The sequence below is a fragment of the Oncorhynchus tshawytscha genome, unplaced genomic scaffold (genome assembly GCF_018296145.1).
Source record: "Oncorhynchus tshawytscha isolate Ot180627B unplaced genomic scaffold, Otsh_v2.0 Un_scaffold_2906_pilon_pilon, whole genome shotgun sequence".
NCBI lineage: Eukaryota > Metazoa > Chordata > Actinopteri > Salmoniformes > Salmonidae > Oncorhynchus > Oncorhynchus tshawytscha.
The window spans coordinates 55001-80000 of record NW_024609776.1 but is presented as its reverse complement, the minus strand read 5'-3'; the positions used below and the strand labels follow the sequence as shown (position 1 = coordinate 80000).

Genomic DNA, 25000 nt, shown 5'->3' with positions numbered 1-25000 from the left:
TTGTCTCCGCGGGCGTAACGGATGTTAGCTTCTCCCATGAGGCCCCTTAGGGCCCGGGGCAGCTTGCTGCGGTTACGTCTCTCCTGAACAGTACACAATCACCATCAATAGTCCCATGTCAACAAACACTGCATCCTGACCAAGTGTAACAGAGGTGTTTCAGTGAACCCGGCTCAAATGGTGACTAGCCTAACTCTGCCTGAGACGAGCCATAATTAAACTATTATTGCATACACATCACATCTATTGTCTAACTGATCTAATGTCAAGGCTCAGAGGGATAACAGTCTTGTGAACCCTGTTAGAATGAAGACGGGCCTTTATCTCATTTTCACCTTCATCATCTTCTTGTTCTCTCGGTTAAGCTCCATTTCCAGAGCAAAGACATCCCCAGCTGAGGGCCCTTCCTCATCTCCCTTAGCTTCAACCTTCCGCTCCTCCTCTGAATCCTCCTCTTCCTCTTCTTCGTAATCGTCATCGTTGTCTTCATCCTCCTCCTCCTCCTCTTCCTCAGTCTGTTCAGTCTCTGTTCCCTCCTCCATCATCGAGGCAAAAGCCTTCTGGACAGAGGGGCTGACACCTTCCTCGGGATCCGCTGGCAAGGACAGAAGAGGTGGATAGTTGGCATACAACAATGACTTGACTGGAATTGCTTAAGAAGACATGAAGAGTGCCTAGGCTTTAGCTCAGCGGGCTAATACAAGATTGTGGGAAGCAGAATATCCATGTTCCGAACCCAAGCAGTCACATGACTGAACAAGTGGAGACACACACCTGCGGGCCGTTTTTTAGAACATTTTCTCGGACTGCGGCCGTGGGAAGTGCTGGGGAGAGTGTCATCTGGTCCAATCTCTTCATCTTCCTCTGAACGCCCTTCGTTCGATACCTGAGAGAAAAGATCCGAGATGAGATGCTTTCAACACAGGCATTCGTGAAAGGCGTTCCAGTAGCACTTATTATATCATTTCGAGCTCCAAAACTTGTACACAAGTTTGATCTTTTCAATGTTAATACAGCATGCAGAGTGGATGTCCCACTTACCTTCAATTTAGCTTTTCTTTCCTCTCTCCGTATTTCAAACTCCTCGAATGAAATTCTTCCCTCCAGGTAGTCAATGAGCTCTGAGCTGAACGCCGACATCTCACCGACTAACTAAAACGATTTATGGTGTTTAAAAACACGTAAAACAATGATGATAATTCTCATTGTAAACATTTCATTTTGACAACACGAGTGGCACCGGCGACTGTTAATGACGTAATTTCAAAACGACAGAAGTTCTTCTTCGACGCTTCAAAAAAGTAGATTTGTAAATCGCTACACACCGCCACCTATCGATTAATGCATGAACCACAAAAAATACTCATAAACAAACAGAGACAAATGCACACATAAAGTATCAGATAACGACATTTACATTGGTATATTATTCTTTGATGATTTTGGTATGAATCATTGGGAGTAAATTCGTTTTGGTTGTTGTTGTTGTTGTTGTTGTGTTCAGACAAATCCTATTCCAGACCGACAGGTGGCGCTGTTTCTGTTCCACCTCGTTTAGAGAAATCCCGTTCGCTTCTTCCATCGTCACTGATGTTATGGCGGACTACAACAAGCACAGCGGCAAGCGGCTCTCCGATGATGGAGGTGATACTAGTACATCTTTAGGGGCAATGTATCGCTGTCTTGTCGAAATAAGACTAGAAGTATAACGTTACATCGACCACCTGTAACTAATACAACATTCCCATGCTCATCGTGTCCGCTTGTGAACGGAGCTTCGGCCTGTCCCCATTCAGATAGCAGCCATTGATGTAACGTTAGCAGGTTTCCAATGAAACTAGATAGCTGGTTTTATTAGCTAGCTTTACGCGAGATCGCTAGGTTAGCCATTGCAGCTGCTTATGTATGCTGGAGCAATGTTTACGATTGTTTTTACAAATACTTTTGTCGGTAAACACAACTAATATGGGCTTCACTTGGCATGCAGCCAGTTTAAAAAAGAAGACACATTTAGCTAGCTAAGACAGATAAATGCATAGGATGCAACATGCGTTGAACGTAAAAAAAATCTGTAACATGATATGCAATAAACTATAGGCTATGCATGCACATATGCTATGTGGCAAATTGCAATAGTGTTAAAATAACTAGCTAGGTTTATGACCAAAATACCGACCATAACCGCAACAGTAGTGGGAGTGTTTGGTGCTTTCACACACCAACTTCCAAACAGGTTCACCCATAGAATTAGGAATTCCTTTAATAGGATCTCTATGGGTTCACCCACCTACCATTAACCCGGCAACCACTCCCAGGTAACAGTAGCTCATCCTTGGTTTCCCAGGCAACAGTTGCTCACCTTGGTAAGTTGTTTCGCCTCCAGCAGGACCGGAGGAGAAGGAAGGCAGTGTGAAAACTAAGACTGTCTCTTCCAGCACTGGAGGAGGGGGGAAACGCTCGGCCCAGGAGGTCAGCCCTGGCCCGGGGAAGGTGTCCACCTCGAGCCACCCGGTACCCCCAGCCCCCAAAGTCTCTAAGATAGGATTTGGTCTGATCAGCCAGCCTATAAAGAAGCCTGCGCCCATCTCCATCAAGCTGGGTGCTAGTGTGAGTACCATTAGGGTTAGTGTGTGTGTGACATCTAACTCAGTGTGTGTGGTTGACAGATGTGTGTATCTCTCCATTTTAGAAACCCAAAGAGCCTGTACCTGTACCTGCCAAGAAACCAGCTCTGGCCTCGGTTTTCAATGTTGACTCTGATGATGTGAGTTAAGGCTGGCTTCATTTCGGCTGGCACCGAGCCAAACTTGGCTAGCCGAACCGAACGAGAGTGCTTGCATACTCTCTTAAAATAACTTTGCAGGAAAAATGTGAAAAAAGCTGCAATAGTACTGTTTGTCCATTTTGAGACACCGTAGCCAGTATACGCTTCCTCAAAATAGTCAGAATTAATAAAAAAAAGAACTCAAGAAATGTAATTAGTTTAGAAGTTGTTTTTTTCCGCGTAAGTTCACATCTAACTAAGAAGTTTCTTGTAGTATTTTTCAAAGAAAAGTCATATCTAATTGAATGACAGACTTTAATGAAGAATCCCTACTGTTGACCAATCAGAGACGAAGGGGCGTAGACTTCCTCTCTGAACTTCGGCTTGCCTCTCGAAAAAATGTTGTGTACCCAAACACCTGAAAAACCGAAATCCAAAACAAACAAAAATGTCACAAAATGGCGTCACAATATATGCACAAACTGTTTTGGCTGGGAAGCATGCTGACGCCTTCATACACACACACACACACACACCACACAATATCCCAATAGATTAGTAGGTTGTGCAAACAAACTGTCATATGCTGTGAAACATCAATGTTGATGCCTGTGCTCTAACCACAGAGCTGTAATAACAGCTGTTTTCTCCTCTGACAGAGTGAGGAGGAGATGCCTGCAGAAGCCAAGATGAGGATGAAGAACATTGGCAGGTAAGAAGCACAACGTGTTAATTATTATCTCAAAATGTTTTTACAACATCTCACAAATGTTATCTGAAATTCCAGGTTTTCTGACATAATACTCTGTTCATAAATCACTGAGATGTGATGTACCTGTTCCTAGATCCTTGTCAAGTATTCTACCTAGTGTGCGTCTCTGAAACGGCATCCTATTGCCTATTAGTTAACTAATATTGACCACTTTGGAGAGACCTCTGGCCCAAAGTATGGCACTATATAGGGAATCGGTTACAATTGTGGGTGGATTTGAACCAGGCGTGATGACCACACGTGTTTGCATGGGTCATTTGAGCGTGGACCTACTACTAATCAATGTGATGTTTTCATTTTGGTCAACGCACCAGTTCACACCGCAGTGGTTTCAACAACCTTTAGGTCCACTACCACACATAACTCTCTATGTTCACCTCAGGGAGACGCCCACGTCAGCAGGCCCCAACTCCTTCAACAAGGGGAAGCAGGGATTCTCCGACCACCAGAAGCTCTGGGAGAGGAAGCTCAAGTCTCAGACGGACACTGACCAATAGGGCTCCGCCTCATTGGTTATTAGTCACAGTAAGACCAGTAGGGCTCGGCCTTACTGGGTTGCTAATGACAACAGTCAAACTGCACACCGTGTTTGCTTTTGTGTGGAATGATGTCACCTTGATTGAGTGCTTTTTCTCTTCGTTTGTCTGTTGACGATGGTGTAAAAACAATGTACATACTGCTATGTAATGATGGGGAGACATTCGTGCTATCAAGCATATTTTTTTGTTTTGTTTTAAATGTGTGTGTGTGTGTGTGTGTGTGTGTGTGTGTGTGTTATATAGCAGACTGGAGTGGGTGTAGTTCAGAGCAATGAGGATACGTTTTGGGAAAGGGAGCTTCAAGACAACTTAATAATAGTTTGACTCATCTAGGATATATCACTACTTTATAACAGTCCTAACAGGGTTTTCAACCCTGGCCTTTCCCTCATTTATATACTGTCTGTCATGCCTTTACAGAGTGATCCTAGACAGGAACCATTTCTCCCGTGCCTGAGGTTAACGTGTAGAAATATTCATATTAGGACAATAAACTTACATTCAATTCCAAAATGAAATGTATTTTTTAATGATATTTTTTGCAAAACAAAAAGCTATTGAACCACAATGCACATACCAGTGTATCATATACATTCTTCAGATGCATAAATAATGTAAAGCCTCAATGACCATCTTGATGATGTTACTGGGTATAAGAAGAGGAGCGGAGGACAGTATTATCAAAGATTGTTATAACTAAACCAAGATAGACCACACCCTGTCGTTTCAAAAGGGGAATGAATGAGCCGTGGTGGGCAGAACAAGCGGATGCTTCACATTGATACACCCGGTGAAATATCGGTCTTATTGTTCTATCTGTGCTATTATATTCTTTCAAAAATGGAAAGACGTGACGTAAGCATTTTTTCCTTCACATAAGGAAACAAATTATTCCGCTGTCAACAGCTGTCTTTAACTGTAGCTTATGCAAGTATGTTACATCCTTCTCTGTACTGTAGTTTGTTTGTAATATAAATAAATACTCTACCTCTTCTGGGGTGTATTAACTAGGAAACAAACAGAACTCAACAGAAGCAAGAGAAACAGGAACCGGGATTTGTCCAATAGAAAGTAGTTTTCGTTGCAAAACATTTTCCGTTTGCCAAAGGTTTTGCTACGGTCCAAAAACTCTGATCTTTAGCACAGTTATTGGAGAAAAAAACCTGACCTGGTTGGTTTAAAAGGCCAATTACTGAAAAAAGAATACACCCAGGATCTGCATTGACTGCCATTTACCAGGAACCACTGCTTTGACTGCTATTTACCTCCTGGAACCTGGTAACCACTACGTTACCAGGTTCCAGGAGGTAACAACACATTCTTAGAAGCAACAACCATGAAACCACAGGTCCCTCAACCCAAAAAAATATATATACAAGGTGTCAAGTTACTGGAGAACCGCCCTAACGCCTACAAAACAGTCCCTCTGTCCTGGGTGTCTGTCTAACAGTGTCTGTGTGTCTGTCCCAGTCCCACTCTGGGCTGGCATGGCCTTGTGGAGGGATCTCCAGAACCGTGATCCAGAGTTGGAGCTAGTTATCATCCTTCCCTGGTCCTGGGGGGTCCAGTGCAGAGCAGGCAGGACTCTGATGGCCCTCCGAACTAATGGGGGCATCGGTGAGGCTGGAGTCACCATGCCCAGGGTGTGAGACAGGGGTAGAGATAGAGGCCTGCTGGTGGTGCTGGGGCTGGTAGGGCTGGGGTTGGGGCTGGTGGTGCTAGGGTTGGGGCTGGTGGTGCTGGGGTTGGGGCTGGTGGTGCTGGGGTTGGGGCTGGTCCAGATGAGGATGAGTCTGAAGTGTGGGTCTTGTTGTAAGGCTCTGATGCCTGTCTCCAGTTCAAACAGACAGGTACTGGCCAGGTAGTCAGGACTCAGGACACACACCAGTCGCCTGCTGCTGCGGATCGCACACACCACATCCTCTGTATACGCTAAAGCACAGAACACACAAACGCAAAACCACAAACACCACACAAGTGTCATGCTTGGCAGGGTGACATGATAGCTATGCAGACTGTCAAAATGTGCCAGTAAAACAGTGACTCTGTGAAACACACATTGTTCAGAATACATTTCATTTGAAAGCTGCCATCTCCAGGCCAACGTTCAACGGTAATGTTTTACAGTCTACTCTGGTAATGTGACTGTTTCTATTCACATGGCCTGCTCAACTATAACCTGAACCTAGATCAGTTTGTGCAGTATAGCCAACTCCTATGGGCGTTGGCTGGCTCTACAGCACAAACTGGTCTGGGACCAGACTAATATGCGTCCTAAATGGCAGCCTTTCTCTATATAGTACCCTACGTTTTAGTAGTACACTAAATAGGGAATAGGATGCCATTTGGGATGCAACCTAGAACCCACCTCCGCCCGGCAGCAGGTCTCTCTCTAGCAGAAAGAGGTGGTAGCCCCACTGCCCCTCCAGAACCCTGGGCAGGAGGACCTCCAGCGCCTCCTCTCTTCCTCCAATTCCTCGTCCCCCCGCCTCCTCAGAGGAAGAGCTGGGCACGTAGGACACAAAGGCATCATATTCCTTGTCATCTACAGAGTCAATACAGGGAAGGAGACAGAAGAGACATTCAGGTTACAGGGTCAATACAGGGAAGGAGACAGAAGAGACATTCATCTACAGAGTCAATACAGGGAAGGAGACAGAAGAGACATTAATCTACAGGGTCAATACAGGGAAGGAGACAGAAGAGACATTCATCTACAGAGTCAATACAGGGAAGGAGACAGAAGAGACATTCATCTACAGGGTCAATACAGGGAAGGAGACAGAAGAGACATTCATCTACAGGGTCAATACAGGGAAGGAGACAGAAGAGACATTCATCTACAGGGTCAATACAGGGAAGGAGACAGAAGAGACATTCATCTACAGGGTCAATACAGGTAAGGAGACATTCATCTACAGGGTCAATACAGGGAAGGAGACAGAAGAAACATTCATCTACAGGGTCAATACAGGTAAGGAGACATTCATCTACAGGGTCAATACAGGGAAGGAGACAGAAGAGACATTCATCTACAGGGTCAATACAGGTAAGGAGACATTCATCTACAGGGTCAATACAGGGAAGGAGACAGAAGAGACATTCATCTACAGGGTCAATACAGGTAAGGAGACATTCATCTACAGGGTCAATACAGGTAAGGAGACATTCATCTACAGAGTCAATACAGGGAAGGAGACAGAAGAGACATTCAGGTTACAGGGTCAATACAGGGAAGGAGACAGAAGAGACATTCATCTACAGGGTCAATACAGGGAAGGAGACAGAAGAGACATTCATCTACAGAGTCAATACAGGGAAGGAGACAGAAGAGACATTCATCTACAGGGTCACAGGGAAGGAGACAGAAGAGACATTCAGGTTACAGAGTCAATACAGGGAAGGAGACAGAAGAGACATTCATCTACAGGGTCAATACAGGGAAGGAGACAGAAGAGACATTCATCTACAGGGTCAATACAGGGAAGGAGACAGAAGAGACATTCATCTATAGGGTCAATACAGGGAAGGAGACAGAAGAGACATTCATCTACAGAGTCAATACAGGGAAGGAGACAGAAGAGACATTCAGGTTACAGGGTCAATACAGTTTATTGATGAATCATTGAAAATAGGTGGGGGTTTTTAGATTTCAGGATATTCCCGAATTGACTGATTTCAGAAGAACTGACCCCAACCCTTTTTTAAACACATAATACAACAATCGTACTGCAGTGATGACAGTTAGGACAGTGATGACAGTTAGGACAGTGATGACAGTTAGGAGACAGTGATGACAGGACAGTGATCACAGTTAGGACAGTGATGATAGTTAGACAGTGATGACAGTTAGGACAGTGATCTACAGAGTTAATACAGTGATGACAGTTAGACACAGTGATGACAGTTCAGGTTACAGTGATGACAATACAGTGATTGACAGTTAGAATCAGTGATGAATAGTTAGGGGTGATGACAGTTAGGACAGTGATCACAGTTAGACAGTGATGACAGTTAGGACAGTGATGACAGTTAAACACAGTGATGACAGTTAGGACAGTGATCACAGTTAGGACAGTGATCACAGTTAGGACAGTGATGACAGTTAGGACAGTGATGACAGTGATGACAATTAGGACAGTGATCACAGTTAAGACAGTGATGACAGTTAGGACAGTGATCACAGTTAGACAGTGATCACAGTTAGGACAGTGATGACAGTTATGACAGTGATGACAATTAGGACAGTGATCACAGTTAGGACAGTGATGACAGTTAGGACAGTGATGACAGTTAGGACAGTGAAGACAGAACAGTGATGACAGTTATGACAGTTAGGACAATGATGACAGTTAGGACAGTGATCACAGCTAGAACAGTTAGGACAGTGATGACAGAACAGTGATGACAGTAAGGACAGTTATGACAGTTAGGACAATGATGACAGTGATGACAGTTAGGACAGTGATGACAGTTAGAACAGTGAGGACAGTTAGAACAGTGAGGACAGTGATCACAGAACAGTTAGGACAGTGATGACAGAACAGTGATGACAGTAAGGACAGTTATGACAGTTAGGACAATGATGACAGTGATGACAGTTAGGACAGTGATGACAGTTAGAACAGTGAGGACAGTGATCACAGTTAGAACAGTTAGGACAGTGATGACAGTTAGGACAGTTATGACAGTTAGAACAGTGAGGACAGTGATCACAGTTAGGACAGTGATGACAGGTAGGACAGTTATGACAGTTAGAACAGTGAGGACAGTGATCACAGTTAGAACAGTTAGGACAGTGATGACAGTTAGGACAGTTATGACAGTTAGAACAGTGAGGACAGTGATCACAGTTAGGACAGTGATGACAGGTAGGACAGTTATGACAGTTAGAACAGTGAGGACAGTGATCACAGTTAGAACAGTTAGGACAGTGATGACAGGTAGGACAGTTATGACAGTTAGGACAGTGATGACAGGTAGGACAGTTATGACAGTTAGAACAGTTAGGACAGTGATGACGTAATTTCAAAGAACTGACAACAACAGGCTTTTTTTTCTAGAACACCCAGCCATATTTCTGTGTGGTTTGAGGTTGTAACTAGTCAAGTTGAAACAGTCATTTCCTGATGGCTAGATTTGAGGTTTGCCTAGATGCTAGATAGCTTTTATCTGACAGTGTGTGTTTTCATGTGTGTGTAAGATTGGGAGTGGAGGAGATAGACACCAAATAACAACCAATAGATACTTGGTAAGAGTGGTCTGTCTCTGTCTGTCTGTCTGTCTGTCTGTCTGTCTGTCTGTCTGTCTGTCTGTCTCTGTCTGTCTGTCTGTCTGTCTGTCTGTCTGTCTGTCTGTCTGTCTCTGTCTGCCTGCCTGTCTGCCTGCCTGCCTGCCTGCCTGTCTGTCTGTCTGTCTGTCTGTCTGTCTGTCTGTCTGTCTGTCTGTCTGTCTGTCTGTCTGTCTGTCTGTCTGTCTGTCTGTCTGTCTGTCTGTCTGTCTGTCTGTCTGTCTGTCTGTCTGTCTGAGTGAGTGAGTGAGTGAGTGAGAGATGTGTTTCTGACCTGTGGTGGTCTGTTTGTATGGGAGGTAGATTCTGTAGAGAATAGAGATCTCTAGCCAGTAGACGTGCACTGTTATGCCCATCCCAGCTACAAACAGCAGAGACACCACCGGACACACTATCACCAGCACACGGGAAACTGAAACAACATTACAAAATACACATTATAAACTGGGTGGTTCCAGTCCTGAATGCTGATTGGCTGACAGCCGTATACCACGCGTATGACAAAACATTTATTTTTACTGCTCTAACTACGTTGGTAACCAGTTTATAATAGCAATAAGGCACCTTGGGGGTTTGTGATATATGGCCAATATACCATGGCTAAGGGCTGTATCCAGGCACTCCACATTGCGTCGTGCTTAAGAACAGCCCATAGCCGTGGTATATTGGCCATATACCACACCCCCTCTGGCATTATTGTTTAATTATAACACATAGGAGCGTTGTTGTCTCAGATAACAGTATGACAAGATATGGTTATTAAGTCAAAAATACATTGCTAGTGTTCTCTGAAAAATGGATCTGACTCGTGGTAGGCTAACCTTGGTACCCAGAACCAAATCAGATGCAATGAGAGACTTGGGCTGCGTTCCGATAATCTCTACTTCCTCTAGATGTGTGAACTTGTTCATTACTCCCAACCAATTGAAAAGCATTGGATTGGACCAGGCAGGTGCCAGAGGGAGTTGTCATAAAACAGTCATTTCATTCAAGATCCATGAAGGGAAGTGAACAAGTGCACACTTGGGGAGAAAGGAGAGATGATTGAGATGCACCCCATCAGTATTCTTCTGGTACCTGCAGCTTTCCTTGTCAGCCTGATGGTGGCGCTGCTGTTGCCTACAGAGTTCTGGGCCAGACAGGTGAAGGTGGAGTCCAGGTGTAGCTGGGTCACCTCTGGGATTTGAGCTGTCCTGGTGACCCTGAACTCAAACTCTTCAATGCTCCTTTCCCTCACCTGCCTGGAGAGGAAACAGAAGGTGACCCTCTGGTCGACGACGAAAAGCCAACTGACATTTACTCCTGAGGTGCTGACCTGTTGCACCCTCGACAACTAATGTGATTATTATTATTGGACCATGCTGGTCATTTATGAACATTTGAACATCTTGGCCATGTTCTGTTATAATCTCCACCCGGCACAACCAGAAGAGGACTGGCCACCCCTCATAGCCTGGTTCCTCTCTAGGTTTCTTCCTAGGTTTTGGCCTTTCTAGGGAGTTTTTCCTAGCCACCGTACTTCTACACCTGCATTGCTTGCTGTTTGGGGTTTTAGGCTGGGTTTCTGTACAGCACTTTGAGATATCAGCTGATGTAAGAAGGGCTATATAAATATATTTGATTTGATTTGGTTGTTGCCCAAATGGCATCCTGTTCCCTATAATGTACACTGTGCACTATGTAGGGACTAGGGTGCCATTTTGGGACGTAGGCATAGCCTACAGTGATACACATTGTTATTTTAATGATAGGTGGGTGCCTGACAAAAAAAAGGTTTAATGAATGAATCATTCATTCATTAATGTTAATGCTTAATATACAATAATACATGACGAGCATCAACAACAAGAATGGGATCCAACTCACTGTGCTTCCATCTCCATCAGTTTCATCACGCCTTCATGGTTGCTATGGGAACTGATCCACCACTGGACCACTGGGTCAAAGGTCCTCTGGAACCCAAAATGCACCTGACAGCTCAGATTATGAGGCTCCCCTGGGGAATAGAGGGTTGATATAAGGACTAGGTTGCATCCCCATTACCTATATAGTGCACTACCTCATAGGGCTCTAGTCTAAAGTAGTGCACTACCCCCATAGGTCTCTGGTCTAAAGTAGTGCACTACCCCATAGGGCTCTGGTCTAAAGTAGTGCACTACCCCATAGGGCTCTGGTCTAAAGTAGTGCACTACCACATAGGTCTCTGGTCTAAAGTAGTGCACTATATAGGGAATATATAGGGAATAAGTTGCCATTTAGGACGAAGACATAAACTGGTGAAACACAGTGATCATACTCTGTACAACTGCCATCATCAAATCAATCATTCAACCTCAGGCTCTGCACTCACCCAGCTCCACGCCCTCCTCATTGCCATGGGGATAAGTAATCTGTGGAGGGTCTTTGGTGTCAGCGGCTGTGGAGGTAAAAGTGACATTTACTAGAATGTGTGTGTACAGTATGTGTACGAGCATGTGTGGTGTGTGTGCGATTCGTAAGTGCGTGCATGTGATCGTGCTTGTGTGGTGTGTGTATGGGCGTGCGTTCATCTTGTGTGGTGTGTGTATGGGCGTGCGTTCATCTTGTGTGGTGTGTGTATGGGCGTGTGTTCATCTTGTGTGGTGTGTGTTGGGAGACAGAGCCTGTAGCGACAGTCCTCCCGTACTTACGTATGACCGAGACGTTAACAGATCTCCTGACTGTCCAGGGGATCCCGTTGTCTTCGTAGGTGTAGTCACAGAAATACACTGTAGCATCACTCACATAGACAGTACCCAGCAGAAGAGTATACCGGTCTACCACAGAGATAGTCCTCTTATCCTGTATCTCACACACAGGCCTGGCATCCTGCAGAGAAACCCATGATGTAAAGCCATTATTCACTTGTTTGCCTGTTCAGTCGTTTGTTCATTTCTTTGTACGTTCGTCTATTTATTCCATACATGTGTTGACCTGTCACAGGTGATCAGGTGTGTAACCGGTCACATGGGTGTGTAAGGCTTGTACTTGTGTTTACTAAAGGTTAGGAGTTTGTGTAAAGTCTTAGATGCAGTGGAATGATACCATAACTACATTCTGAAGAGAAACAAACATCAGGTAAAACCTGCCGTCCATCAATATACCACCCACCTACCCACCCATCCACCAATCCAACCACCCACCCACCCACCCATCCATCTACCCACCTACCCAACCAACCACCCACCTACCCAACCTACCCACCCACCCACCCACCCATCCATCCATCCATCCATCCATCCATCCATCATCCACCATCCATCCAACCACCCACCCACCCACCCACCTATCCAACCACCACCCACCCACCCACCCACCCACCCATCCAACCACCCACCTACACCCACCCACACCCACCTATACACCCACCCACCCACCCACCCACCCACCCATACACCCACCCACCCACCCACCCACCCACCCACCCACTCACTCACTCACTCACTCACTCACTCACTCACTCACTCACTCACTCACTCACTCACTCACTCACCACTCACCCACTCACTCACTCACTCACTCACTCACTCACTCACTCACTCACCACCCACCCACCCACCCACCTACACCCACCCATCCATTCATTCAACCATCCATCCATCCATCCAAACATCCAACCACCCATCCAACCATCCACCCAACCATCCATCCATTCATCCATCCAAAAATCTGCTGGAATAATCACCTTGTACCATGTGACCTCTGACCTCTGTGTCCGACATTTGATCCCAGGACATGGGATCCTGCCACCTTTGCCCAGAACCAGTGTGACTCTGTTCTCCTCTGTGTCCCTGCACCCCAGGTTGGCCCTCTCCAGCACCTCCACATAGACGTGGATCACCATACCACTGTGATAATAACAACACACATTCAAATTCACACATTGTTCTTGGAAAGGTCAAAAATATAGGCAAACTGTTTTTCAAAATCAAACCCAGGCAAACTGTTCAAAGTAAGAACCCGAATTTGTACTGTCTTTGTGAAGGCGTTTTGGTCCTGAAGAGAATTCATGTAATGACGTGGCATGTTTTGGAGAGTTACACTACTTCACTTCATCCGTCCATTCCACCAAAGCTTCTCTCACTTCTTCTGATCAAAGGGCAGGAAACAGAGAGAGGGGCCTACCCAAACAGAGTCAATACAGACTACCTACCCTGTGAAACAGAGAGAGGGGCCTACCCAAACAGAGTCAATACAGACTACCTACCCTGTGGAAACAGAGAGAGAGGGGCCTACCCAAACAGAGTCCATACAGACTACCTACCCTGTGAAACAGAGAGAGGGGCCTACCCAAACAGAGTCCATACAGACTACCTACCCTGTGGAAACAGAGAGAGGGGCCTACCCAAACAGAGTCAATACAGACTGCCTAACCCTGTGGAAACAGAGAGAGGGGCCTACCCAAACAGAGTCAATACAGACTACCTACCCTGTGAAACAGAGAGAGGGGCCTACCCAAACAGAGTCAATACAGACTACCTACCCTGTGGAAACAGAGAGAGGGGCCTACCCAAACAGAGTCAATACAGACTACCTACCCTGTGAAACAGAGAGAGGGGCCTACCCAAACAGAGTCAATACAGACTACCTACCCTGTGAAACAGAGAGAGGGGCCTACCCAAACAGAGTCCATACAGACTACCTACCCTGTGAAACAGAGAGAGGGGCCTACCCAAACAGAGTCCATACAGACTGCCTAACCTGTGGAAACAGAGAGAGGGGCCTACCCAAACAGAGTCAATACAGACTGCCTAAAACAGACTGTGGAATACAGACTACCTACCCAAACAGAGTCAATACAGACTGCCTAACCCTGTGGAAACAGAGAGAGGGGCCTACCCAAACAGAGTCAATACAGACTACCTACCCTGTGAAACAGAGAGAGGGGCCTACCCAAACAGAGTCAATACAGTACCTACCCTGTGAAACAGAGAGAGGGGCCTACCCAAACAGAGTCAATACAGACAACCTACCCTGTGAAACAGAGAGAGGGGCCTACCCAAAGACCGTCAACAGACTACCTACCCTGTGTGGCATGTGTACATCCCAGAGTCCTTTGCAGTAACGGTAGAGAACCAGAGTGCGTTCCCCCGTCCTGTCACGGCCCCGTCAACTCTGTCTCTGTTGGTTTCCCCCTCGGCCTTCGACCAATCAGCTTCCTCAGAGCTGGCTGTGATGTTGTAGAGGCGCTCACAGAGACCGGCAGACTGTGGTTTGGTACATTGCATGACAAACCCCTCCCCAGAGAAAGCTTTGTAGCCGTACGTCTCTGAGCCTGGCTTCAAACCTACACGTGTCACACAAGAAAGACATCTCTCATTCCACACAGATGTACGTATAATGTAAATAATGTCATTAATACTGAAGGCATATGATATGTCTATATGCACATGGAATATCTACCTGGTCAAATCTATAAATGTTGTTTTATACAATTGTTTGATAATAAAGATAAGTACCTTCTTCCTTGTCCCAGCGACTTTCACAGAAGTATCTCTGCAGAAAACATGCGATGATTGCTAAAGCCAGTGACGGTCCAGGGTGCATCACTCCGTACCACTGCATTCATTCCAATATCAAACCCACCACTTCCTTCATTTCAATATCAAACCCACCACTTCATTCATTCCAATATCAACCCACCACTTCATTCATTCCAATATCAAACCCACCACTTCATTCATTCCAATATCAACCCACCACTTCATTCATTCCAATATCAACCCACCACTGCGTGTCATAACTGTCACAAGGATCTGGGTTTCCTGGAAACAGAATCTCTTTCACCATTCTAAAACCAGACAAATAGCTGTCAGTCCCTTCCTTTCCTAGTAAATGAAAAGGGACTCATCTGAACTAGTTTCCCTGCGTTCCACTGCTCTGTTCTCCTTTAGCCACTAGTCTGTGCAGCTTGCCTCTTAGACGGTTGGAAACCAATCATATCTGATACTGGCTTCCCTCAGAGATGCACCATGTGAAAACATGACCACCAGTTTCCTGTGTCAACGTCCATTTCCTGGTTAGATGCAGAGAGCTCTACTTCTCTAGAAGTTTCACACCATCTTTGGGATTCTGTGCATCTGTGGGTGTGGGTAGACGGAGTGTGAAATGTGTAAGTATGCAAGGCTGATCTGTGATGTAAGAGAAGGCAGCTGTGTTACAAGTCCAAAACATTTACTGAAGCACAGTTTCAATACATCAGCAACACTGAACAGTGGTGAGTCTATAGACCAATACATTAGTAACACTGAACAGTGGTGAGTCTATAGACCAATACATTAGTAACACTGAACAGTGGTGAATCTATAGACCAATACATTAGTAACACTGAACAGTGGTGAGTCTATAGACCAATACATTAGTAACACTGAACAGTGGTGAGTCTATAGACCAATACATTAGTAACACTGAACAGTGGTGAGTCTATAGACCAATACATTAGTAACACTGAACAGTGGTGAGTCTATAGACCAATACATCAGCAACACTGAACAGTGGTGAGTCTATAGACCAATACATCAGCAACACTGAACAGTGGTGAGTCTATAGACCAATACATTAGTAACACTGAACAGTGGTGAGTCTATAGACCAATACATTAGTAACACTGAACAGTGGTGAGTCTATAGACCAATACCTTAGTAACACTGAACAGTGGTGAGTCTATAGACCAATACATTAGTAACACTGAACAGTGGTGAGTCTATAGACCAATACATCAGCAACACTGAACAGTGGTGAGTCTATAGACCAATACATTAGTAACACTGAACAGTGGTGAGTCTATAGACCAATACATTAGTAACACTGAACAGTGGTGAGTCTATAGACCAATACATTAGTAACACTGAACAGTGGTGAGTCTATAGACCAATACATTAGTAACACTGAACAGTGGTGAGTCTATAGACCAATACATTAGGAACACTGAACAGTGGTGAGTCTATAGACCAATACATCAGCAACACTGAACAGTGGTGAGTCTATAGACCAATACATTAGTAACACTGAACAGTGGTGAGTCTATAGACCAATACATCAGTAACACTGAACAGTGGTGAGTCTATAGACCAATACATTAGTAACACTGAACAGTGGTGAGTCTATAGACCAATACATTAGTAACACTGAACAGTGGTGAGTCTATAGACCAATACATCAGCAACACTGAACAGTGGTGAGTCTATAGACCAATACATTAGTAACACTGAACAGTGGTGAGTCTATAGACCAATACATCAGCAACACTGAACAGTGGTGAGTCTATAGACCAATACATTAGTAACACTGAACAGTGGTGAGTCTATAGACCAATACATTAGTAACACTGAACAGTGGTGAGTCTATAGACCAATACATCAGCAACACTGAACAGTGGTGAGTCTATAGACCAATACATTAGTAACACTGAACAGTGGTGAGTCTATAGACCAATACATCAGCAACACTGAACAGTGGTGAGTCTATAGACCAATACATTAGTAACACTGAACAGTGGTGAGTCTATAGACCAATACATCAGCAACACTGAACAGTGGTGAGTCTATAGACCAATACATCAGCAACACTGAACAGTGGTGAGTCTATAGACCAATACATTAGTAACACTGAACAGTGGTGAGTCTATAGACCAATACATCAGCAACACTGAACAGTGGTGAGTCTATAGACCAATACATTAGTAACACTGAACAGTGGTGAGTCTATAGACCAATACATTAGTAACACTGAACAGTGGTGAGTCTATAGACCAATACCTTAGTAACACTGAACAGTGGTGAGTCTATAGACCAATACCTTAGTAACACTGAACAGTGGTGAGTCTATAGACCAATACCTTAGTAACACTGAACAGTGGTGAGTCTATAGACCAATACCTTAGTAACACTGAACAGTGGTGAGTCTATAGACCAATACATTAGTAACACTGAACAGTGGTGAGTCTATAGACCAATACATCAGCAACACTGAACAGTGGTGAGTCTATAGACCAATACCTTAGTAACACTGAACAGTGGTGAGTCTATAGACCAATACCTTGCAAACAGAGTAGGGTGGACAGATGTGTTATGTAATGAATGATACAGGCTTTGGCACAGCCTCTCAAGACTTGGTTTGACATCTTTTGACAGAATCAGTGAGGCTGTGTCCCATATAGTCCATTACTTTTGACAGAGTCAGTGAGGCTGTGTCCCATATAGTCCATTACTTTTGACCAGGTCCCATAGACCCTAAGTACATTGTATGTCCAGGCTTAAATGCCCAAATAAAGGCTTAATAATTAATACTGTCTCGATAAAACAGAACTAAAACACCACGTACATGAACACAAAACAAGACAAATGCAAATCAGTCATAAAGGACTTCATCTACACATGTCACAATCCCATCTACTCATACTATGTGGATTACGAGACAATTCTTCATCTACACATGTCACAATCCCATCTACTCATACTATGTGGATTATGAGCCCATTCTTCATCAACACATGTCACAATCCCATCTACTCATACTATGTGGATTATGAGCCAATTCTTCATCTACACATGTCACAATCCCATCTACTCATACTATGTGGATTATGAGCCCATTCTTCATCTACATATCCTGTCTGGACATTCTGTTTACTGTTGTTCACCAGGTCAACTTCCTGGTTCATGTCAATGTACTTGGTGATTCTATTGTGACTATTACCATAGCAGACTCCTACACAGCAGCCCTGTGAAATACCAGGGCCAAGGAATTCATGCATTTCTTCTCACTGTCATTTCTGTCTCATGTTTTGTTGGAAGTGTACGTAAGTACACTGAGGTGTGACCTGCTGCTGTGGGTGGTCTTTCCTTGAATCTCTTAATTTTTTTTTGTGTGTGTGTGTGTGGGGGGGGTCTGGCCCCGACTGGTAACAGAGAGAAACAGGTAGAGAAACAGGTAGAGCGAGAAAGACAATTCTTCTGTCTACTAGACAAGCAGAGTCAATGGGTCTTAAAGTAGCTGTCCAGTGAAAATCTCACTTTTAGAAGTTCATATTCCATTAACTCAAGTTATGTCCTATACTCATATTTGTGTCTAGTCGCATTAATATTTTTAATGACCGGTATACGCCCACACCATTCTGTTGCTGGGGTAAGCCCACACCATTCTGTTGCTGGGGTAAGCCCACACCATTCTGTTACTGGGGTAAGCCCACACCATTCTGTTGCTGGGGTAGGCCCACACCATTCTGATGCTGGGGTAAGCCCACACCATTCTGTTGCTGGGGTAAGCCCACACCATTCTGTTGCTGGGATAAGCCCACACCATTCTGTTGCTGGGGTAAGCCCACACCATTCTGATGCTGGGGTAAGCCCACACCATTCTGTTGCTTGGGGTAAGCCCACACCATTCTGTTGCTGGGGTAAGCCCACACCATTCTGTTGCTGGGGTAAGCCCACACCATTCTGATGCTGGGGTAAGCCCACACCATTCTGATGCTGGGGTAAGCCCACACCATTCTGTTGCTGGGGTAAGCCCACTCCATTCTGTTGCTGGGGTAAGCCCTGTCGTGGAAATTTCCTCTATTTACCAAATCATGGGAGCAAACCACACACACACGTCAGAGTTAGTTATAAAAGTCCATCTTTAATTATATGAGCTCTTATCACAATCCTGTGACTCTCAGATAAATTCAGTGTCTCCCCCTGAATTATCTGAGAGCCCCCTTACAATGCAACTGAGTTCCTTTAATAGCAAAGATACACATAGTCAGACAGCATAGACATAATTCATCGTTCAGCTTTGTCTCCTTTCCTAAACCCCAGAACCATAAACCAATAGGCATATATCAAATTGTCATTTAGATACAACCCACTCTAAATACAACCTCCTGGACAAACTCACGGAGAGGAGAATGAGGCTATAGGTTAAGATAGAAACAACATTAGAGGGAGCATAGAATGATTCCAGACACTGCAAACCCTCCTTTCCCCACTGGGAAAGGTAGGGAATAAAAGATATGTTTACACATGATGACACTTTGACCTCTCCCCTCTCAGTGGCCCAGGCAACTTAGTTTTGACATAGAACAGATAACTGCAACCTCACATCAGAATTACACAAAAATACCATTCTGATGAGAAGTAACTTACACACATTTGATGAATATTAAACATCTTAAAAATGTTACCAACAAATTCTGATAATTCCACGACAGCCCACACCATTCTGTTGCTGGGGTAAGCCCACACCATTCTGTTGCTGGGGTAAGCCCACACCATTCTGTTGCTGGGGTAAGCCCACACCATTCTGATGCTGGGGTAAGCCCACACCATTCTGATGCTGGGGTAAGCCCACACCATTCTGTTTCTGGGGTAAGCCCACACCATTCTGTTTCTGGGGTAAGCCCACCATTCTGATGCATTCTGATGCTGGGGTAAGCCCACACCATTCTGATGCTGGGGTAAGCCCACACCATTCTGATGCTGGGGTAAGCCCACACCATTCTGATGCTGGGGTAAGCCCACACCATTCTGATGCTGGGGTAAGCCCACACCATTCTGATGCTGGGGTAAGCCCACACCATTCTGATGCTGGGGTAAGCCCACACCATTCTGATGCTGGGGTAAGCCCACACCATTCTGATGCTGGGGTAAGCCCACACCATTCTGATGCTGCCCACACCATTCTGATGCTGGGGTAAGCCCACACCATTCTGATGCTGGGGTAAGCCCACACCATTCTGATGCTGGGGTAAGCCCACACCATTCTGATGCTGGGGTAAGCCCACACCATTCTGATGCTGCTGATGGGTAAGCCCACACCATTCTGATGCTGGGGTAAGCCCACACCATTCTGATGCTGGGGTAAGCCCACACCATTCTGATGCTGGGGTAAGCCCACACCATTCTGATGCTGGGGTAAGCCCACACCATTCTGATGCTGGGGTAAGCCCACACCATTCTGATGCTGGGGTAAGCCCACACCATTCTGATGCTGGGGTAAGCCCACACCATTCTGATGCTGGGGTAAGCCCACACCATTCTGATGCTGGGGTAAGCCCACACCATTCTGATGCTGGGGTAAGCCCACACCATTCTGATGCTGGGGTAAGCCCACACCATTCTGATGCTGGGGTAAGCCCACACCATTCTGATGCTGGGGTAAGCCCACACCATTCTGATGCTGGGCCCACACCATTCTGATGCTAAGCCCACACCATTCTGATGCTGGGGTAAGCCCACACCATTCTGATGCTGGGGTAAGCCCACACCATTCTGATGCTGGGGTAAGCCCACACCATTCTGATGCTGGGGTAAGCCCACCATTCTGATGCTGGGGTAAGCCCACACCATTCTGATGCTGGGGTAAGCCCACACCATTCTGATGCTGGGGTAAGCCCACACCATTCTGATGCTGGGGTAAGCCCACACCATTCTGATGCTGGGGTAAGCCCACACCATTCTGATGCTGGGGTAAGCCCACACCATTCTGATGCTGGGGTAAGCCCACACCATTCCAACACAGAAAGCTGCTTTTTAACTTATTTATTTTTAAACATTGGAAGGAAAGTTATTTCACTCTTACAGGTAAAAATGATTAATCACATTAGATGCATTTATTTCACTCCTCTTCACCCCGGAGCAGTTGGTTGGGGGTGAAGATAATTGAAAATAGATGCCATTATATCATTTGAATTTGAGTTTACTTTGTGAATTGACTGAACCCAAACCCTGCCCTGGAGCCTATATAATCACAGAATGGTCGTCTCGTCCTTTGGGGGGCGCCGTCTGGTCGTGGCAGGCATACGGTAACGCAGCTCCTTCCAGAAGGCTGAGGACAGGGGTTTGGAGTGGGAGCGCCTCCAGGTGACGGTGTGTCCTGACTGGGCCAGCAGCCGCAGGGCCTCAGGGAGGGAGTCCAGCTTCAGATCCACCTAAAACGTTTACAGAATAATGTAGTGAATTTTTTTGGGGGGTAACCCCGACCGGGACTTGAACGGAGGTCCACCGACTACCAACCCAACACCTTAGTTGTTACACCAAGAGATCCGAACCCCTTGAACAAGATCACTAGGTGTTGTGTTAAGGTTACAATTACTAATTGAGCTTATGTAGCACTTTTCATTACAAAATAGAATTTCGAAAAAGCACTGAAGACAAATATGCACAACCAATTGCACAAGTGGAAAAATACAAAGTGTTTCTAGTCAGCTTCGGAAAGGAAAAGTAGTTGAAGCCGTTTCAAAGGAAATGGAATTGAGGGCGTTTGAAAAGTAGTTGAAGCAGTTTTAAAGGAAATGAAATTGAAGCAGTAAGACAGCAAGGCATCAGCTCCAGGTCTACCTGTTTATTTAGTTAGATAGACAGCAAGGCATCAGCTCCAGGTCTACCTGTTTATTTAGTTAGATAGACAGCATGGCATCAGCTCCAGGTCTACCTGTTTATTTAGTTAGATAGACAGCAAGGCATCAGCTCCAGGTCTACCTGTTTATTTAGTTAGATGTTTATTTAGTTAGATAGACAGCATGGCATCAGCTCCAGGTCTACCTGTTTATTTAGTTAGATAGACAGCATGGCATCAGCTCCAGGTCTACCTGTTTATTTAGTTAGATAGACAGCATGGCATCAGCTCCAGGTCTACCTGTTTATTTAGTTAGATAGACAGCATGGCATCAGCTCCAGGTCTACCTGTTTATTTGGGAAATTGATTTGACAGGGACAGCGCACATTCACCAACGAATCATCCCAAATGGCACCCTATTCCCGTTATAGTGCACTACTTTAGACCAGGGCCCATAACATTGGGTGCCATTTGGGACACACCCACAAAGCTAACTGTCGTCCATAGGCAGAACTCGTCCTTAGGCATAACTACCTGGCTGTCTGGGGCTGACTCTGTCTGGATGAGGATTAGCCAGGTCTGCCGTTCCACCAGTGCAGCATGGAGCCCAGTGAGCAGACTATACTGGCTGTCCTGCCCTGGGTTCAGCCCCAGACTGCTGGGCACCAGGATCAGTCTCCGGCTCTGCTCTATACACCCCAGCACCGCCTCAGCCACCGCTGGAAACACAGAGCACATACTTTACTGATACAGATACAGGAACAGATACAGGAACAGGAACAGATACAGGAACAGATACAGGAACAGGAACAGGTACAGGAACAGATACAGGTACAGGAACAGATACAGGAACAGGAACAGATACAGATACAGGTACAGGAACAGATACAGGAACAGATACAGGAACAGATACAGGAACAGGAACAGATACAGGAACAGGTACAGGAACAGAACGGGTACAGGAACAGGTACAGGTACAGGAACAGATACAGGAACAGGAACGGGTACAGGAACAGATACAGGAACAGATACAGGTACAGGAACAGATACAGATACAGATACAGGAACAGGAACAGATACAGATACAGATACAGGAACAGATACAGGTACAGGAACAGATACAGGAACAGGTACAGGAACAGGTACAGGAACAGATACAGGAACAGGAACAGATACAGGAACCGGTACAGGAACAGATACAGGAACAGGAACAGATACAGGAACAGCAACAGATACAGGAACAGGTACAGGAATGGGAAAAGGAACAGATACAAGAACAGATACAGGAACAGGTACAGGAATGGATACAGGAACAGGAACAGGGACGGGTACAGGAACAGATACAGATACAGGAACAGATACAGATACAGGTACAGGAACAGGTACAAGGACAGGAACAGATACAGGTACAGGAACGGGAACGGGAATGGGAACAGGTATGGGAATGGATATGGGAACGGGTACAGGAACAGGAACAGATACAGGAACAGGAACCTGTACAGGAACAGTAACCTGAACAGGAATAAGAACCTGTACAGGAACAGGTACGGATACAGGAATAGGAAGAAAAACGGGTACGGTTACACGTACAGGAACTGGAATGGGAACAGGTACGGGAATGGATATGGGAACTGGTACAGGTAGAGGCACAGGTACAGGAACAAGAAGAGATACAGGAACAGGAACAAGAACAAGAACAGTAGTGCATACAGGAAAATGTACAAGAACAAGAACAGGAACAGGAACGAGAACGGATACAGGAACAAGAACAGGTACAGGAACAGGTACAAATACAGGAACAGGAACGAGAATGGATACAGGAACAGGTACAAGAACAGGAACAGGTATAGGAAGAAGAACAGGAACAAGAACAGGTACAGGTAGAGGAAAAGGTAGAGGTGGAGGAACATGTAGAGGTAGATGAACAGGTAGAGGTAGAGGTAGATGTAGAGGAACAGATACAGGTAGTGGAACAGATACAGGTAGAGGAACAGGTAGAGTAACAGGTACAGGTAGATGAACAGGTAGAGGTAGATGAACAGGTAGAGGAACAGGTAGAGGTAGATGAACAGGTAGAGGACCAGGTAGAGGTATAGGTAGAAGAACAGGTAGAGGTAGAGGACCAGGTAGAGATAGAAGAACAGGTAGAGGTAGAGGAACAGGTAGGGGTAGAAGAACAGGTAGAGGGACAGGTAGAGGTAGAAGAACAGGTAGAGGAACAGGTAGAGTAACAGGTACAGGTAGATGAACAGGTAGAGGTAGATGAACAGGTAGAGGAACAGGTAGAGGAACAGGTAGAGGTAGATGAACAGGTAGAGGACCAGGTAGAGGTATAGGTAGAAGAACAGGTAGAGGTAGAGGACCAGGTAGAGATAGAAGAACAGGTAGAGGTAGAGGAACAGGTAGGGGTAGAAGAACAGGTAGAGGGACAGGTAGAGGTAGAAGAACAGGTAGAGGAACAGGTACAGGTAGAGGAACAGGTAGAGGTAGAGGTACAGGTAGAGGAACAGGTACAGGTAGAGGAACAGATAGAGGTAGAGGAACATGTAGAGGAACATGTACAGGAACAGGTAGAGGAACAGGTAGAGGTAGAGGAACAGGTAGAGGTAGAGGAACAGGTAGAGGTAGAAGAACGGGTAGAGGTAGAGGCACAGGTAGATGAACAGACAGGGAAGGAGACAGAAGAGACATTCATCTACAGAGTCAATACAGGGAAGGAGACAGAAGAGACATTAATCTACAGGGTCAATACAGGGAAGGAGACAGAAGAGACATTCATCTACAGAGTCAATACAGGGAAGGAGACAGAAGAGACATTCATCTACAGGGTCAATACAGGGAAGGAGACAGAAGAGACATTCATCTACAGGGTCAATACAGGGAAGGAGACAGAAGAGACATTCATCTACAGGGTCAATACAGGGAAGGAGACAGAAGAGACATTCATCTACAGGGTCAATACAGGTAAGGAGACATTCATCTACAGGGTCAATACAGGGAAGGAGACAGAAGAGACATTCATCTACAGGGTCAATACAGGTAAGGAGACATTCATCTACAGGGTCAATACAGGGAAGGAGACAGAAGAGACATTCATCTACAGGGTCAATACAGGTAAGGAGACATTCATCTACAGGGTCAATACAGGGAAGGAGACAGAAGAGACATTCATCTACAGGGTCAATACAGGTAAGGAGACATTCATCTACAGAGTCAATACAGGGAAGGAGACAGAAGAGACATTCAGGTTACAGGGTCAATACAGGGAAGGAGACAGAAGAGACATTCATCTACAGGGT

At 45.4% G+C, this 25000-nt stretch overlaps 4 protein-coding genes across 8 annotated transcripts in view; 1 reads left to right on the top strand and 3 right to left on the bottom strand.

Annotated features, from left to right (window-relative positions):
* LOC112239301 (general transcription factor IIIC, polypeptide 3) overlaps positions 1-1270 on the bottom strand; it is a 23270-nt gene extending 22000 nt beyond the window's left edge. For 2 of the 3 annotated variants that reach the window (XR_006082801.1, XM_042317903.1), the window contains exons 1-4: positions 1042-1270; positions 775-886; positions 336-595; positions 1-83 (exon numbers count right to left, since the gene is read on the bottom strand). The exon at positions 1-83 is cut by the window's left edge and continues 41 nt beyond it. Coding sequence is in view for 2 of the 3 variants with exons in the window: in XM_042317903.1 (XP_042173837.1) it covers positions 1-83; positions 336-595; positions 775-886; positions 1042-1140 (554 nt within the window). In the remaining variant the exon portion in view is untranslated. The remainder of the gene's footprint in view (positions 84-335; positions 596-774; positions 887-1041) is intronic. The other variant, XM_042317904.1, reaches the window with a different exon arrangement.
* Positions 1271-1510: 240 nt separating this feature from the next.
* Positions 1511-4593, top strand: LOC112239302 (PEST proteolytic signal-containing nuclear protein). 2 transcript variants are annotated; one of them, XM_024407782.2, is made up of 5 exons: positions 1511-1644; positions 2384-2607; positions 2690-2764; positions 3424-3476; positions 3919-4593. In XM_024407782.2, the coding sequence occupies exons 1-5, from the start codon at positions 1596-1598 to the stop codon at positions 4031-4033; spliced, it is 516 nt and encodes a 171-aa protein (XP_024263550.2). In that variant the 5' UTR covers positions 1511-1595; the 3' UTR covers positions 4034-4593. The 2 variants fall into 2 exon arrangements, with proteins under 2 accessions (XP_024263550.2, XP_042173853.1); XM_042317919.1 differs by having other exon boundaries at positions 1537-1644; positions 2387-2607.
* LOC121845834 (interleukin-18 receptor accessory protein-like) lies at positions 4277-15619 on the bottom strand. 2 transcript variants are annotated; one of them, XM_042317918.1, is made up of 11 exons: positions 15112-15619; positions 14843-14879; positions 14409-14670; positions 13069-13231; positions 12035-12212; positions 11716-11781; positions 11232-11361; positions 10443-10606; positions 9640-9777; positions 6444-6620; positions 4277-6007 (listed from the first exon to the last, which is right to left on the bottom strand). In XM_042317918.1, exons 3-11 carry the CDS (start codon positions 14609-14611, stop codon positions 5463-5465), a joined length of 1764 nt encoding a protein of 587 aa, XP_042173852.1. In that variant the 5' UTR covers positions 14612-14670; positions 14843-14879; positions 15112-15619; the 3' UTR covers positions 4277-5462. The 2 variants fall into 2 exon arrangements, with proteins under 2 accessions (XP_042173852.1, XP_042173850.1); XM_042317916.1 differs by lacking the exon at positions 15112-15619 and having other exon boundaries at positions 14843-15081.
* Positions 15620-20808: 5189 nt separating this feature from the next.
* Positions 20809-25000, bottom strand: part of LOC121845832 (interleukin-18 receptor accessory protein-like) — an 8574-nt gene continuing 4382 nt past the window's right edge. The window contains exons 4-5 of the mRNA XM_042317887.1: positions 22236-22420; positions 20809-21294 (exon numbers count right to left, since the gene is read on the bottom strand). Coding sequence (XP_042173821.1) covers positions 21112-21294; positions 22236-22420 — 368 coding nt within the window. The 3' untranslated portion in view covers positions 20809-21111. The remainder of the gene's footprint in view (positions 21295-22235; positions 22421-25000) is intronic.